General features: G+C 43.1%; 1 protein-coding gene across 1 annotated transcript in view; it reads left to right on the forward strand.

Annotated features, from left to right (window-relative positions):
• LOC130186697 (multidrug resistance-associated protein 1-like) overlaps positions 1 to 18,404 on the forward strand; it is a 39,724-nt gene that overhangs the window by 7,590 nt on the left and 13,730 nt on the right. The window contains 11 exon segments of the mRNA XM_056403959.1: positions 2,710 to 2,887; positions 3,194 to 3,355; positions 3,559 to 3,651; positions 3,775 to 3,978; positions 4,108 to 4,254; positions 4,504 to 4,591; positions 8,212 to 8,408; positions 9,088 to 9,264; positions 9,550 to 9,717; positions 14,083 to 14,272; positions 14,807 to 14,879. Of these exon segments, the coding sequence (XP_056259934.1) occupies positions 2,710 to 2,887; positions 3,194 to 3,355; positions 3,559 to 3,651; positions 3,775 to 3,978; positions 4,108 to 4,254; positions 4,504 to 4,591; positions 8,212 to 8,408; positions 9,088 to 9,264; positions 9,550 to 9,717; positions 14,083 to 14,272; positions 14,807 to 14,879 (1,677 nt within the window).

Genomic DNA, 18,404 nt, shown 5'->3' on the forward strand with positions numbered 1-18,404 from the left:
TGCAGCTTAGCTTGACTTGCTAATACTACATGCATATTTGGATGAGACCATCTCTAAATGGTAAATGGCCTACATTTGTAGAGCGCTTTTCTAGTCCTCCGACCACTCAAAGCGCTTTACACAATATGGTGACATTCACCCATTCTCTAGTACTATCTCTATTTCTAGTACTGTGTTTTTACAGATATATCATGTGTTATGTTACAAACATCCACAGAGTGAAACGGATGAATGAAATTAAGTTCTCTTTCAAATCAAATATCCAAAATATGAGTGGAAAGTAGGCCTGCTATTCTTTGTTTGCATTTATAACCTTTATAACCTTTTTTTTTCCCTCTAAGTCAGTGTCATGTGATATGCTACTTCATTACACAAATATTATTGGGCCCACTAACGTTACAGAAAATTTCAGATCACTCCTTGACAGTATAACGTTTTCTAGTTTATATTTTTTTTATATCGCTGCCATTTCAGTATGTAATTTAATTGAGCAATGGAGTGAAAAGCCTCTCATGCGAGTCCAGTGTTGTCAGTTGTCATTTATATCACTCAAACTAATGTGATTAGGTGGAAATGTTATATTCATGAAGTTCATCTGTAATTTGTTCATTAAAAAAAAAGTTTTACTAAAATATGTTTCTATCAACAGGAACCAGAACAGCACATCAGTGAGTTGTGGACTGAGGGCTAGCTACGAGGAATTATTGCTCGAACAGTCCAACATTAGTCTCATTCAGGCAAGTTCAAAACTATGTATGCATGATATGTTACTTTCCCCTGTCATCACTGTGTAATGTAATATTAAATTGTGGCTGAATGTTTTAGACCATTATTTTAATATCACAAATTGTCTGTTCTTTTTCAGGGTCACCTTACTCTTAAGATGAGCCAATACATTGGACAGTTGAGGTCTAGGGAGGAGGACAGATTCACAGGTCAACACTGGTGTCATCAGGGAGAAACACTAGGCCTCCTATGTTATGAGATGGTCATGCAAAATTTGCAACTTTGGGACATCAAAACATTTAGAACTCTTATTATAGATTGAAGCATCTACACACTGGTCAAGGCCGGTCACTGGCCTGCTTGTACTCAGATTGTCAGGTTGAAACCTCATCCGTTGTTTTTGACATGTGATGTGTTGTTCCATATTTTGTGTGTTTAATGCAGTGTATACTGTAGAATGTAATAATTAGCAGGTATGTTTTTATTTTAGATTTTTGGGTAAGTTCACTTTGGTGAATGGAGTGAATTGCTTCACAGAAAAGCAGACGCTTAAGTGACCATTCAGGCCATACTTTAATTTTTCCAGCAAAAATGTCCATTCCAACAGTAGTGGTATGCATGTGTTGTTTGATGTTAGTCATGCCACTGTTACATTTATAACTGCCCCTTCCACCTTAGAGGAACAATTCACCCAAAATTGAGTATATAATGACAATCATGCTGATGGATGGTCAGGTGAAGGGTTTTTTTTTTAGTCCACAAACACTCTTGGTGTTTTACAGGAAAACTGTTGTAGTTTCCTCCCAAAACAACCATAGTAGACGGTGACCAGTTTTCAAATGTAAAAAACAGAAAAAAACATGAAGTGTTTCCATACTGCTGGTCTGGCGTAATCCAAGTCTCCTACAGTGAGCATATTAGTTAAAAACATGGCGTAAATGAGGTCTTTTCAAGTCAACTTCACATGTGGGGCTTTAGGAGACTTGGATTACACCAGACCAGCAGTATGTAGACACTCTGTTTTCTTTTTTTCACTTATTTGCGAGGAAGCTGCTACACTTTCCTGAGAAACTCCAGGAGTGTTTTGTGGGCAAAAAAACTGACTGAATTTTCATTTTTGAACTGCTCCTTTAACATTCAGCAACAATATTCCTCAATGTACTATTCCATATTGTTTGTACAAGGTTTACACAGTTGTCATTCCAAATGATCGGTGGTTTTATAGTTGCACCTCAGTACCTGTTTACTGTTGATTTGTTAAATGTTGGTAAAATAAACATTTAATTGTATGGTATTTTAGTTGTGTGGTTTGTGTTAAATATATACTAAATGCATAAAGCAAATTGTTAGACGTATGTAATATTTATCAAAAGAAAATTAGCAACAATTACACAATTATATTGAGTAATATAACATAATACAATCAAATAATTGAAAATGTCAAACAGAAAAAATAAAATAAAATTTACGTATTTACTTCATAACAGTAAATACTACAGATATATAAGATTTACTTACATTTTTTAGGACAATGATGTTCCTGTCTATGAAAAAATCAAATAGACCTTACTTAAATAGTTTAAATAAATGTAACATAAAACATTGATGTAATTAAATAAGATTTACTTAATATTTTCACAACTGTTAAGTTTAGTTTTAGGTAAATTTTACTTGATACTGGCAAGTGAGTTTTACTTGATATTGCAGCATTAAAAGTTATTTAAACATTTGAGTGCAAATTGTTACAATATATTTTTTTCAGTCTGGTGATGAGAGTGCAGGTGAACATAGTACCTGTATTACCTGAAGATGCTCTGCTGTGTCCATTCCAGGCAACTGAATTTGTTATCAGGTCAAGGTTTGGTCTTTGTAGTTGTTTATTGTTTATAGTTTATGTTGTTGTTTGTCATTGATGTTTATTGTTGATGTTGTTTAATTTTTTGTTGTTAGTAGTTGATGTTCTTGTTTGTTTGTTGTTGTCAGTGCTCTGCTGGACTTCATGCAGGACAAAGAAGCTGCGACGTGGAAAGGCTTCCTGTTCACCTCGCTTCTCTTCCTGCTCTCCTGTCTGCAGTCGCTGCTCCATCATCACTACATGTTCAACTGCTTCACTGTGGGGATGAGACTGAAGACGGCTGTGAGCGGCCTCGTTTACAGGAAGGTGAGAGACAGACAGACAGGTGACAGACTGGTTAAGAGACGGACAGGTGACAGACAGACAGGTGAGAGACAAACATGTGACAGACACGTGAGAGACAGACAGGTGACAGACAAGTGACAGACAGATAGACAGGTGACAGACAAGTGACAGACAGATAGACAGGTGACAGACCGGTTAAGAGATGGACAGGTGACACAAACACAGACAGGTGACACACAGACAGGTATAGAAGCTGGTTCCTACTGAGATCATTGGCGCAGCAGTGGAGAATAAAATTGTTAAAGTTTTCCCTGTTCTTATCCTCAGAGTTTGGTGATGAGCAGTGCGGCGCGGCAGCAGTGCACTCTGGGAGAAACCATTAATCTGGTTTCAACAGACACTCAGAAGCTGATGGACTTTGTGGTTTATTTCAACAGCATTTGGATTGCTCCAATCGAGATCACACTCTGTTTCTACTTCCTGTGGCAGGTAAACAGATCATTAACACATCATAGACACATCATAGACACAGCAGGAAGGCTGGAAGCAGCTTGTGTCTTTGCAGATAATAAGAATCAATCAAATCTTTAGGTTGATGACAGTTCACTAAGTCTATCTCCACCTCTGAAAATCATTCATCTCTCATTGGATTATTGTTTTATTGATCTATCTGCGATTTGACTGATTGACAGCTGCTTGGTGTATCTGCTCTGGCTGGTATCACTGCTGTTGTTCTGATCTTCCCTCTGAACGGAGTCATCGCTAAAGTGAGAAGCAAACTGCAGGTGATACGACGGTTACACTCCGAGGACACACTTTGTTTTTTGTTTCATAATTAGAATATTATCTGTGCCGACTGGTTGAAATCTGAACATATCTCTCTACAACCTGCTGCTGGACTTCATCAGGAGGCTCAGATGAAGTTCATGGATGATCGCATCAAACTGATGAATGAGATCTTGAGTGGCGTGAAGATCCTAAAGTTTTACGCCTGGGAGGAAGCATTCTTACGACGAGTCGGCGTGCTGAGAGACGGAGAACTGAACGCCCTGAAGGAATCTCAGATCCTTTACTCCGTCTCTCTGGCTTCATTCAACTCCTCCCCCTTCCTGGTGAGTTTAACCCCTGACTCTGACTCACACCTGGTCAGGTAAACATCAATGTGATTGTAACACCTGGTCAGGTAAACAGGGGAACAGATAAACAGGTAAACAGTTGTTTTCCTTCTTCTCTTCTCTCAGGTGGCCTTGTCAGTGTTTGGCGTCTTCGTGTTGATGGATGAGCATAATGTTCTGGACGCTCAGAAAATCTTTGTTTCTGTTGCTCTCATCAACATCCTGAAGACTCCTCTGAGTCAGCTGCCATTCGCCATGAGCACCACCATGCAGGCATGTCAGCATTTAAAATCCAAACTGAATAACAGAATAATAAGAATAACATTATAGTGTGGAGCCTTGTGGTTCTTCCATATTACAGACACAAGAGTATTTATTATTAACAGGAGACACTGAGCAACGGCTGACAGATGTGTTAAATGTATCTCTGAAACATCTGTTCCACTTTAGTTTTCTGATCTATTGTCAAAGAATTGATCTGTTCTGAATGTTTCTATGATGAATCTAAATTGCTGTGATCAGGCCATCGTCTCACTCAGACGTCTGACAAACTTCCTGTGTCAAGACGAACTGAAGTCCGACAACGTGGAGAGACTTCCTCATACCTCAGGTATGACATCACACACAGCTGTATTACTTGTGAAGACTGCTGAAGCCTAGCTTATGACAAAGACAGGAAGCTATGGGAAACTGTTAGTGTAGCTCCAGACTTTTGACAGATGTTTTTCCAGTTTGAGGTCGTACTATCCAGAGTAACATGTGAACAACTTTGATGCGACCGTCGCACACAAGTTGCACTCAACATGAAGCAGCGTGAATATCCACGAAAAGATCAGAGAAAGGTTGTGTCCACTACCAGTCTCTGTTAGTCAGATGCTGTTATCTTGATAATTAAATGTCTGACAGAGTCTGTTGTATTCCACCAGCGCATCAACTGAGTCACTGAGCGCTGGCTTGTAGAGGGAACAGTCCACGGGAGGAGAGAAAAAACAGGCAGTTTTGTTAATCTCCAGCAAAACTCAAAATTCATCAGTCCATAAACCTGCTGCCATATACAGCTGGGAAAATAAGTATTGAGTGCGTCAGCATTTTTCTCAGTAAATACACTGTTGCCCATAAAGTTGGAATAATTTTGTTTTCAGACACAATCCTCTGTTTATTCCTATTTAAATGCATCAGTAATCACTTTTGACCAGGTGCAATGATTACATTGTGTCCCAATTACCCAGGTGAAAGGAAATAAATCACATTGTCACAAGCATTTCATGGAAAGAGGTAAAAAATATTTTATTCCAACTTTACAAGCAACAGTGTATATTTCTAATGGGGCTATTGAAATGAAATTGTCACCAGATGTCAGTAACAACCCAAGTAATCCACACATACAAAGAAATCAAAACATATATGTCCATGAATTAAGTTATGTGTAATAAAGTGGAATGATACAGGGAAAAAAAAGAAACTAGTGGCATGCATTGCTCAGGTGTGATTCTGGCCCATTCTTCCACATAAACTGTCTTCAAATCTTGAATGTTCCCAAGGCCTCTTCTATGAACTCTGATCTTCAGTTCTTTCCATAGATTTTCAATTGGATTCAAGTCACGTGATTGACTGGGCCAGTCTAGCAGCTTTATTTTCTTTCTCTGAAACCAATTGAGAATTTCCTTGGCTGTGTGTTTGGGATCATTGTCTTGCTGAAATGTCCACCCTCGTTTCATCTTCAGCATCCTGGTAGATGGCAGCAGATTCTTATCAAGAATGTCTCTGCACATTTCTCCATTCATCCTTCCTTCAATTATATGAAGTCTGCCAGTACCATATGCTGAAAAACAGCCCCACACCATGATGTTCCCACTGCCAAACTTCACTGTTCGTATAGTGTTTCTGGGGTGATGTGCCATTTCTCCTCCAAACATGGTGTGTGCTATGACATCCAAAGAGTTCAATTTTCATCTCATCTGACCAGACTATATTCTCCCAGTATTTCAGAGGCTTGTCCAAATGTTGTGCAGCAAACTTTAAACGAGCTTCAACATGCTTTTTCTTCAACAATGGAGTCTTGCACGGTGACTGTGCGTGGAGGCCATGGCGGTTGAGTGCATTACTTGTTTTCTTTGAAACAACTGTACCTGCTAATTCCAGGTCTTTCTGAAGTTCTCCGCGAGTGGTCCTTGGCTCTTGGACAGCTCTTCTGATTATTCTTTTGACTCCTCTGTCAGAAATACTACGAAGAGCACCTGGTCGTGGAAGGTTTATGGTGAAATGATGTTCTTTCCACTTCCGGATAATGGCCCCAACGGTGCTCACTGGAACATTCAGAAGTTTAGCAAGAGATCTGTAACCAATGCCATCAGTATGTTTTGCAACAATAAGGTTGCGAAGGTCTTGAGAGAGCCCTTTGCTTTTACCCATCATGAGATGCCCATTGTGTGACACCTTGGTAATGAGAAACCTTTTTATAGGCCATCAATTAGGACTAAACCAGCTGATATTAATTTGCACTGATAGGGAAAGCAGGATTGCTGTCTAAATACTTACAGATTACAGCTGGTTTCTTTTTGCACCTCTTTTTCTTCATGTGTTCAATACTTATTCCATGTGTCATTTCACTTTATTACACAACTTAATTTATGGACATACATGTTTTGATTTCTTTGTGTGGATTACTTGGGTTGTTACCTGTAACGGATATTGGTAGAACCCAGTTGCAGTACCACACACCACAGATACGATTGGTAATGACCTTTAATTATGAACCAGCAGAGAGAATACACACAGGTGGGTATTAGGGGTAGAGGAAGGGGTCAGGGGCTGGAGAGCCGTGGGTCAGGTGAGTGGATCGAGGTGACTGAGCTCACACACACACACAAACGGGAAAATTTCTGGACCCGACTGGGGCTGGCGGTACCGTGCGTTAGGGAGCAGGCTGGAGACGTCATCAAGGGAGCAGGAGGATCAGAACCAGGTGAGCAGTCAGCAGGGCAGATGAACCAGGAGGGGCAGGCAGGCGGGTAATCAAAGCCAGACGAAGGATCGGGAAACCAGCAGGAAGGCACTCACGTTGCGATGTCGGAGCTCGAGAACGCCAAACAGCCACAGGGACAGGCAGACGGGGACCAAGAAACGCACAGGCAGAACTCGTGGTCGGGGACAGAAGGCCGAGGCGTTTACCGGGGCAGAGATGAGGCAGGATGGTCAGGGACGAGCAGAGTCGATACAGGGAAGTCAGGCCGGAGATGAACGCTGGAAAGTCTTGCATGATACTAAGAACAATCTAGCAAAGAGCGAGTGAACCAGGGATGCAGATATACTGGCCTGATTGGAGATAGAGTGCAGCTGGGGGCAACAGGTGAGGACAGTGAGGCTGATTAGGAAATGTGGCAGAGTTGAGAGTGAGACAGAGGCATAGCCGGCCGTGACAGTTACCGACATATGGTGACAATGTTATGTCAATAGCCCCATCAGAAATATATTTACTGAGACAAATATTGACGCATTCAATACTTATTTTCCCCGCTGTATAAGTATATATAGTATTCTTTTCCTTAGTATTCAAGTTCCCGAGTCTTCCCTGAGCTTCAACTATATTCCAGACTATGAGCCAGGAAGATTAACAACACTGAGGCAGGTAAATACAGGATTCTACATTGCCACTGAGTCATTGTCAGTTAATGGTGATTTTTAGATATTTTCCCTCCATACTGCTCATTTGATATGTTTAGTGTCAGCTCAGAAGAATAATCCTAAAACTTGTTCAGACAGGAAGGAGAAAGGTGAAGAAGTCTAGACATAGGAAAGACAGACAGATAAAATCATGAGACAGAGACCTGCTGCTCGGCTGGAACCATGTTTACCATAATGTTTCACCATGGCGAACCATGTTAAAGAACAGAGAACCATATGTTGGAATCACATGGACACACATTTTGGAGCCATCTTTACCAATGTGGAACCAATCTGTAACCAATATGAACTATGTAGTGGAATCATGTTCAGTCAAATGTATTGATCATGTACTGGAACCCTAACACCACAACTAGGTGAAACCATACCTTGGGACCATGTTTACCCTTGCCCATGTAGAACCATGGTAAACCATGTAGAATCATGTGTGGGAATCGTGGAACCACATAAAACCACATTATGGGACGATGTTTACCCCTTTTTTTTCTACCATGTTGAACCATGTTTACTGGCATGGAACCATGTTACCTCATGTTTTCTCCCCAGATGGAGATGGTGTTGTGATCGAGGGCGGGTTCTTCTCCTGGTCCCATGATTGCTCTCCGTGTCTGCAGAGGATCAACATGAAGGCGAAGACCGGCACTCTGGTGGCCGTGGTCGGCCACGTCGGATCAGGGAAGTCATCTCTGCTGTCGGCCATGTTAGGAGAGATGGAGAGGAGACGTGGCTCCGTTTCCATCAAGGTGATGACAAACATTATTTATTGTTTATATTACTTGTTCTTTCTTTATATTTATTACATTCAAAAATGATAATTTAAAATTATTAAATTCAGAATTTATCAGGTTTTCTACTGTGTGACCAGATAGAAACACTACTGAGCATGTGCAGTAGCTCATGCTGCTGATTGTGACTGAACAACTTTCCTTATAATGAATGGACACCATTTTGGAGTGTTTTATCCAGTTATCTAATTCCTGCTTTGTCTCCACATCATGACTCTTCAACTCTAATGTTTGAATTTAAAGCTCTTTGAATCTGCTGTTCCACAAAAAGCATGTACGTGTGATGTCAGAGACCAAGCTAACATTTTAGCTCTGTTAAGCAAGGCTAGCAGTGTTGGCAGCCATAAAATAACATGAAAACACATCTATATGAGCTCAACACTGGTTCCATACAAAGCTTGGTTTCTAACACTCACCCTTTAACATCTGCAACATGAAACTCAGGATCAGTTAACTTCTTCAGCTCTGTTGCTTAGCATCGCTAGCTCATTGAGCTAAGCGATGAACAGACCACACCCACTGTGTCAAGGCTGAAAATGAAACATTCAGATACAATTTAGACATGTTGAAAAAATGATGGAACTCATAGCTCTCGTTCAGTAACACTAATAAACGTTCTGTTGACTGTGGGGTGCAGGGTTCAGTGGCCTACGTCCCCCAGCAGGCCTGGATCCAGAATGCCTCCCTGAAGGACAACGTTTTGTTTGGTGGAGAGAGGAAGCAGAGCTGGTACCATCGCGTGCTGGAGGCCTGCGCTCTGCTGCCAGACCTGGACCTCCTGCCTGCAGGAGACTGCACTGAGATTGGGGAGAAGGTACCAGTACTGACCCAATCCACCACCCATCCCCCCACCAGAAGTTAGGGTATATTTACAGGAACCTGAGTCCCCTTCCTCCCCTCAGAGGTAAGGGTCTTTCTACAGGACCTTGTCTCCTAGAACTGGACCACACCTCAGGAATAAGGGTTTGTCTACTGGAAGGCTCATATTTAAGTAAATATGAACCCCCTGGTGGTCAGTGTTGCCTGTTCTACTGTTTTCTACCCTGTTCTACTGTGGATTGTCATTGTTGTTTATTGATGATGTATTTTCTGACTGCAGGGTCTGAACCTATCCGGAGGTCAGAAGCAGAGGGTGAGTCTGGCTCGGGCTGTCTACAGGAAGTCAGATGTTTACTTGTTGGATGACCCGCTGTCGGCTGTTGATGCTCATGTAGGACAACACATTTTTGATCGAGTGATTGGACCGAGAGGACTCCTGAAAGACAAGGTGAGACTCTCACCTTGCACCTAACATAGCGAGTTGTCAACCTGTCTCTGCCCCACCCCACTGTATATGAGGGGAGGGGCTAAGACACACATGGTGAAACAGGAAGCAGAGGAATGAACGCCATGGTAAATAAAAGCAAAACAAGAAGAGACTCTCACACTGAACTGATATAAGACCATACATTAGTTAATAACATAAATGACAGTGTTTGTTTTTTATGATTTTCTTTTTTCTTTGTTTGTAGCGGTGGTGCGGGTGGGTGTGGGGTATTGCCAAGGCAATGGTAGGGGAAACACTGACATGTTTGAATGCCTCTTGAATCATCAAATAGACTTTAAGCTCCTCTGGTTCACTGTGCTGCCTGTTGGACTGCATAATGCATCAACTTTTCTAAAAGGAGGAACCCACCTTTCTAGGACTGGTTTGGTAGTTAACTGCAATTTGTGACCCATTTTGAGAACATTGCAGATCCAGATCCATTGTAGGCTCTGACTATCAAGCATTACAAGAACCCAGTCATCGGGGTGTATACTGTTTGAACTCTAAAATCATGACTGTCTTTGTAGGAAATCAGAATCACTCTGGACACCAGGAAGCTGCGTCAGCTGTTCCACTGACACACTAAATGAGTGGATTTAGAAATTATGACTGATTTTCTATTCCATATTAAAATACCACTGTTGAACCTGCTGCTTCAACGTGACGGTTATATTTCATACCGTATAAAGAAGTTACCTGTGTTTTCTGTAACGTACATTTACTCTACTTTTTGCACATCTGATGCTATAATAAAAGATGGCGCCGGTGTTCATGGCTGACCGTCTGCTGCTGTCACTTTGTTTGGTGTATTTGTTATTTCTGATCCTCGGCATTACACAAATTAAGTCTCTGCTGGTGTATGATCGCCAATCGCTCCTGGACATTCGATCAAATGTCAAGGAGTTAGGTTCATTTGATTATGGTGGTCAGAAAACGTTGCCCCCGTTCCTGTCGGGAATCTCGACTCACCTGTACCGGGCCGTGAGTCCAGCCCCCCGGCGGAAGCGCCTCCGACGCCGCGGTGAGCGCGGTGGTCGGCTGGTGAAACTAAAGATCTACCTGGCACGATCGTCGTCCTTTTCCAGGAACAGATGTGGATTATCCTTTCCTTTCACTGTGCACCGTTATTTCCTGGATCCTATCGACGCCTGCCTGCTACCTGTCGCTGGCGAGCGTTCCCGGCCCCGCCGGCCCTGCTCTCCCCGGTTCTCTCGGCGCGGGTTGAATCTCCGGAGCCTGAAGACGCTGCTCCGGGCTCCCCGATCTGCCGAACCACAGGCCCCGGCTCCTGCCAGGATTGGCCTGGTGAATGGCAGATCACTGGCAAACAAGACTTTCACTCTGAGGGATTTATTCAGCTTCCGCGCCTTGGACTTCCTCTGTGTGACAGAGACCTGGATCGGTGCCGGTGAGTGCAGTGCCCTGGTCGAGCTTTTACCGCAGGGCTGCTCTTATTTTAACTCCCCGCGGACATCGGGCCGTGGCGGAGGAACGGCGACTGTTTACAGAAACAACTTTAAATGTAAGCAGTGTGCTGTGCCATCTTCGTTCTCCAGCTTCGAGGTGACTTTATTTGAGGTGGGTCGCTCTGATCCGGTGCTGTGCGCTGTCATCTACAGACCCCCCAAATACAATAAGGACTTTGTCAATGACTTTTCAGATTTTCTGGCCGGAGTGATGCCACGTTACGATCGCGTCCTCCTTGTTGGAGATTTTAACATACATGTGTGTTATCCTGATAAGTCGTTGGTAAAGGACTTTTTAAGCCTCATTGACTCTTTTAACTTGTTGCAGTGTGTGTCTGGTCCCGCACATGAACATGGTCATACATTAGATCTTGTTCTCTCCCACGGACTGTCTGTGTCTAACCTTGAAGTTGTCTTGTCCTGTACTGTTGTTTAACCGCGCGCTCTTGCACAGCGCCGTCGGCCTTTTAACCGTTCGGCTGCCGGTCAGTTCACTGTTTCATTCAACCAGCTCTGTGTTCCCTCTGACTCAGCGTCTGCTGACACGGAGGAGCTCAGTTCCTGGTTTCACTCCTCCTGTCAATCCATACTGGACTCTGTGGCTCCATTAAAGTCCATGCAGCCTAAAGTGAAACCAGAAACCTGGTTCAGTGACAGAACTCGTGCAGCAAGAAGGGAATGCCGCAAAGCCGAGCGCAGATGGAAGAAAAACAAGCTACAGGTTTCATTCCAAATCCTAGAAGGTTGTTTGCAACATTACCAGAACACTGTTAAAGAGGCAAAAAGAGAATACTTGTCACATATAATTTTGTGTAATCACCACAATTCCCGTGTGTTATTTAAAACTATTGACTCTGTCCTAAATGCCCCTCAGTCTGTTTGTGTGGAAGCGTCCACTGAGCTGTGCAATAATTTCCTGCAGTTTTTCATTGACAAAGTTGCTACCACAAGGGCTCTCATCCCAACTCCTGCCTCTGACCCCTCTTGTCCAGTCCCTTGTCAAGCTGTGTTTGATAGGTTTGATTCTGTGACTTTGTCACTTTTAGAAGATGTGGTTGGCCACACTAAGCCATCAGGTTCCCCTTGTGATGCTGTCCCTCTTCACTTCTTTAAGGAGATTTTCCCTGCCATTATTAACAGCAGTTTATCTTCTGGTATTGTCCCTGCAAGTTTCAAACATGCAGTAGTGCAACCCCTTCTTAAAAAACCTGGCATCGATCACAATATATTAGGTAATTTCAGGCCCATCTCCAAGCTGCCATTTATCTCGAAAATCTTAGAGAAAATCGTTCATACACAGCTTAAATCATATCTGGATGAACATGATATTCTGGAGGTCTTTCAGTCAGGTTTTAAAACCCTGCACAGCACTGAGTCTGCTCTAATAAGGGTTTTTAATGACATCCTCCTGGCAAATGATTCTGGGGATTATGAGATTCTTGTCCTGCTGGACTTGACCGCAGCATTTGATACAGTGGACCACAATATTTTAGTAACTAGGCTGCAGCACCTTGTTGGATTTCTGGTAGTGCTCTGGAATGGTTTAGGTCCTATCTGGCAGACAGAACCATGTGTGTAAGCCTTGCTGGATGTGAGTCCGGCCCCGCCCCTCTGTATTATGGGGTTCCACAAGGCTCAATCCTAGGGCCGTTGCTGTTCTCCCTATACCTGCTTCCTCTGGTTTCTATTCTCAGAAAGCACGGAATCGCCTTCCATTGTTATGCTGATGACAGCTAAATATATGTGCCACTGAAAAAGAAAGATGCCTTCTCTCTGATTCCACTTCCAGCATGTCTTGATGACATTAAAGCCTGGATGGCTTTAAACAATTTGAATTTCAATGAGAAAAAAACAGAAGTGATGGTGCTTGGTCCCAATAGTTCATGTGATCCCCCTTCTGTTGATTTGGGCCCTTTGGCATCGTATGTGAAGCCAACAGTTTCTAACTTGGGTTTTAAAATGGACAGTAACTCCAAATCCATGCCTTCATCACATCACGGCTGGATTACTGTAACGCACTTTATTATGGAGTCAGTCAGTCCTCCCTTGCACGTCTCCAGTTGGTCCAAAACACGGCCGCTTGTCTTTTAACTGGAACACGTAAGAGGGAGCACATCACCCCCATTCTGGCCTCCTTCCACTGGTTGCCCGTGCCTTTTAGAGTTCATTTTAAGATTCTTTTATTTGTTTTTAAATCCCTAAATGGTCTGGCCCAACCCTACCTCTCTGACCTGCTTCACCCCTACGCTCCTGCCCAGTGCCTCAGGTCAGCTGATCAGCTGCTCCTGGAGGTACCGAGGTCTAAGCGGAGGCTCAGAGGAGACAGAGCTTTTTCTGTTGCTGCTCCCACTTTGTGGAACGACTTACCTCTCCCCATTAGACAAGCTCCCTCACTGTCCATTTTTAAAACCTGTCTAAAAACCCACTTTTATTCCTTGGCTTTTGATCCAGCATGAGACGGCATTTGTTTTATTGCTTTTATTGTTTTTTATTTGCTATTTTATCGTTGTTTTTATGTTTTTATGTTATTATGTACAGCACTTTGTATCAGCTTTGGCTGTATTTAAAGTGCTCTATAAATAAAGTTGAGTTGCGTTACTCTGGACTCTGGAATCCTCCAGACAAACGGTTACTAGTTTTATGATGCTGACTCTGTAATTATGTTGCTTTTTGTATTATTAAAATGGTCCTGCATGATAATTATGATTAATGCCATGCCCCAAATTGTGCTAATTCTTACTGCAGTCATCTGTGGTGCAGGAGATAACTGGTTCAGGTAGATCTGTCTAATGTCATACTTGGAGCAGTCCAGAACTAAGTCCTCTTTAAACCCTGTGATGTGTGTTGCTGTGGTTTTCAGACCCGCGTGCTGGTGACTCATGGCCTCAGTTTCCTGTCTAAAGCAGACCTGGTCCTGGTGATGGAAGATGGTCAGATCTCTGAGATGGGCTCCTACATGGAGCTGATGGACAGAAAGGGAGCCTTCGCCAAATTAATCCAAACCTTCAGTGGAAACCAGCACAGAGAGAGCGCCACCCTCCGTGACAAGAGTAAGACATGACACTAACCAGAGAATAAAACCACACTATATAAACTAACCAAAGAATAACACCAAAGTAACTAAACTAACCAGAGAATAAAACCAAAGTAACTAAACTAACCATAGAATAAAACCATAGTAACCACTATAGTTTCCCTGAGGGGTCCAAGCCCACGTTCACTTGCAGACATCAGCAGGCACCTTCAGCTCTGGTTAGTTGTAGGGTCTCTGCCGTTAGTCTGGTGTTCAGTAGGAGAACTGCAGCTCAGTCGGACTGAGGTCAGGTGACTTACTCGTCCAAGAGAGGATATTCCGCCTCTTAACCCTGAAAAGTTCTTTGGTTGCTTTGGCCATATCTTTAGGATATAAACTGAAGGTTCAGAATAAACTTTGTTAGTACAGGCCACAGACACGCAACATTAAAACCAGCTTCTGGTTTTTATATTGTGACTGATTGGTGTGTGTGTGTGTGTGTGTGTGTGTTTGTATGTTTGTGTATGTGTATGTACATACAATATGTATGTATGTATGGATGTGTGTGTAGGCAGCAGGAAGTCGGTGTCTCGCCTCAGTGTGACTGATTTCTCCATCGATCTCTCTCAGGAGCAGCTGATCAGGTAAAAACACAAAGAGATGTTCAAATGTTTTAATAATATCAAAAAATGATAATCAGTCATTATATCCAATCCAATCCACTATTTATAGAGCACGATTTTAACAAACACAAGGTTTCCAAAGTGCTGCACAGCAAGATAAAAAACACAATAAATAGCACAACAGAACACAAAACGATGAAGGACACAATAGGATAAAAGTAATAAAATAAGATAAAATCAAATAAAAATAAGATAAAAACAATTAAAATAAACGATAAAATAAGATAAAAACAAATAAAATAAATAAAGTGCACTGCTCACACAAGATGCAACACGCTACATGGTGTCAAAAGCCAGAGAGAAGAGGTGGGTTTTAAGAAGAGATTTAAAATGTGACAGTGAGGAGGCCTGTCTGATGTGCAGCGGCAATCCATTCTACAGTTTTGGAGCTGCAACGGCAAACGCCTGTTCACCTCTGAGCTTAAGCCTAGATTTAGGCACTATCAGGAGCAGATGGTCAGCTGACCTGAGAGAGCGGCTGGGAGTGTAGGGGTGCAGCAGCTCAGATAGGTAAGGTGGGGCGAGGCCATTCAAGGCTTTAAAAGCACATAAAAGAATTTTAAAATGAATCCTAAAATAGACGGGCAGCCAGTGGAAGACGGGAAATGGAGGACGCACTAACCCCCATATAAAGTGCATTGCAGTAATCCAGCCGAGTGGTCACAAAGGCGTGGATTACTGTCTCAAAGTGCTTTCTCTGAAGGACTGGTTTAATTTTTGCCAGCTGCCTCAACTGGAAAAAGCTTGACTTCACCACAGCTTTAATCTGGCTGTCAAATTTAAATTCTGTGTCCACTTTTACCCCCAGATTGTGCACAGTTGGCTTGTGATACTGTGCCAAAGAACCCAGATCAACCAGGGGGGTCACAGAAGTGCCACCAAACACCATGACTTCTGCCTTTTTTTCATAAAAATTCAGGAAGTTTAGAGACATCCAAGCTTTAATGTCATGTGAACACTAATGCAATGGCTTAACACTGTAGGAGTCTGACTTTTTTTAGGGGGACATAGATCTGACTGTCATCCGCATAGCAATGGAAAGAAATGCCATGTTTCCTGAGAATGGAACCAAGTGGGAGTAGATAGAGGGAAAATAAAAGAGGGCCAAGGACAGAGCCCTGTGGTACCCCACATGAGAGGGGAGCAGTGGAGGACACTGAGTCATCAAGGCTGACACAGAAGGTTCGATGTGACAGGTAGGACCTGAACCATTCAAGTGCTGTGCCACTGATGCCCACCCACTGCTCCAAACGAGCAATCAGGATCCATGGTCCACTGTATCAAAAGCTGCAGTCAAATCTAAAAATACAAGGACAACACAGTGACCAGAGTCAGTAGCTAAAAAGATGTCATTAAAAACTCTTAAAAGCGCTGATTCAGTGCTGTGAAATGTTTTAAAACCGGATTGGAAAATCTCAAGAATATTTTGTTCATTTAAAAAGTCCATGAGCTGAGAATAAACAACATTTTCTAAGATTTTAGGGGAAGGGCAATTTAGAGATAGGCCTGAAATTTGCCAAGATGGTAGGATCCAGCCCAGGTTTTTTTAACAAAGGTTGCACAACGGCATGTTTAAAATTAACAGGAACCACTCCAGAGGACAGACTGCTATTAATAACAGTGAGAAAAGATGGTCCAACAGTCTGGAAAGCCTCCTTAAAAAGTCGGGGAGGGACAGTATCATCTGGAGAACCCGAGGGCTTCAAATGACCAACAATCTCCTGAACAAAGGGCAGGGTCACAGGCTCAAATGTGTCCAACCCAGCAGAGCAGGGGACAAACACTGAAGGGTCAATGGCAGGAGGTGAGATAAGTGCTTTGGTAGAAGTGACTTTATCAATTAAGAAGTGAAGAAAGTTTTCACACACAGCTGGGGAGGCCTCAATTCCAACAGTCTGTGGTGCATTCAGAGCAGAGTTGATAACTTTAAACAACACACGAGGCTTGTGGCAGTTTAACAGAACAATGTCAGAAAAATATTTTCTTTTAGCCTCTTTCACAGTGGATTGGTAATGACCAGCAATCCCTCAACATTTGAAAAGACACTTACAATTTGTCCTTCTTCCACTTTCGCTCAGCTCTTCCACAATCCTGTCTGGCAGCACGGGTTGTTTCATTCAGCCAGGGCTCTGTTTTAGCTTTATGCTGATGGGACTTTAATGGAGCCGCAATGTCTATGACAGTTTGACAGGTGTCGAGAAACCATGAGTTCAGAGCCTCTGTATCCTCATGCACAGATTCAGGCATGACGTAGTTTTGACTGAAGACATCTGAGAAGTGAGCAGCAGTGGAAGGGTTAATAACTCGACAAGTGCGAGCAGAAGCGCGAGGTTTAACTGTTTGACAGCAAACAGCAGCTTCAAACTGTACAGGCATATGATCCGAGAAAAAGGCGTCACAGATCTCCAGGTTAAAAACAGGCAAACCATGAGATAAAACAAGATCAAGCGTGTGACCACGTTCATGTGTAGGCCCAAGTACAGACTGCACAAGATTAAAAGAGTCGATGATGTTTAAAAAGTCCCGCGCCAAAGGGTTTTCTGGGCAACACACATGAATATTACAATCTCCAACGATAAGGACCCTGTCATATTTAGGCATAATATCAGCCAAGAACACAGAAAAATCTGTTAAAAAGTCTCTGTTATATTTCGGAGGCCGATAAACCACAGCACACAACACCATGTGAGAATGCCGCAGCTCAAACAAACTCAGTTCAAAGCTGGTGAAGGCGGATGACAGCGATATCTGTTTGCACTTAAAGTCACTCTTAAAAACAGTCGCAATTCCTCCTCCTCGGCCAGACGTCCGAGGAGAATTAAAATAGCAGCACTCTTCAGGTAAAAGTTCTGTGAAGACACTGGACTCACCAACACTCAGCCAAGTTTCGGAGATAAAGAGAAAATCAAGTTCCCGGGATATGAAGAAATCCTTAAGGATAAATGATTTATTCCCAAGTGATCTGGCGTTGACGAGACCAGACCTGGCAGGAGTTGGCGGGTAAGAGCGAACAGCTGACGAGGAGGTCCGACACAGAGGCCGCAGGATCCCCAGATTCACTCCGCGCCAGCGGAGACAAGGAGAGCAGGGTCCGCGGGGCTAGAACACCACATCCGAGCCTGCCACCGGGACCAAACGGGCAGCAACAGGGTCCAGGGAACGTCGAGAGACACACAGGCGACGCCCAGCTCCATGTCCACCCCGGTCAGGATGTACCAACGCAGCCCTCAGCCTTACAAGACAGCCGCTACGTTTTCCCCGGCGTCAGTGCCGTTTTCGCCACAGGGGTGGCGCAAGAGTGCGGCGGAGGTATGTCGGGATATCCGATAGGAAATGAGGGTCAGTTTTTTTCCCGTAATGATCAAATTTGACAGGGTTTTTTGGTGGTAATTCTCAGATCTAGCAGCGTTTGGCGATCATACACCAGAAGAGTGTTGACGTTATGTGCAACAAGTGTTAGAAACAGCAGAAAAACACACAACAGTT

Source organism: Seriola aureovittata, chromosome 18 (assembly GCF_021018895.1).
Source record: "Seriola aureovittata isolate HTS-2021-v1 ecotype China chromosome 18, ASM2101889v1, whole genome shotgun sequence".
Taxonomy (NCBI): domain Eukaryota; kingdom Metazoa; phylum Chordata; class Actinopteri; order Carangiformes; family Carangidae; genus Seriola; species Seriola aureovittata.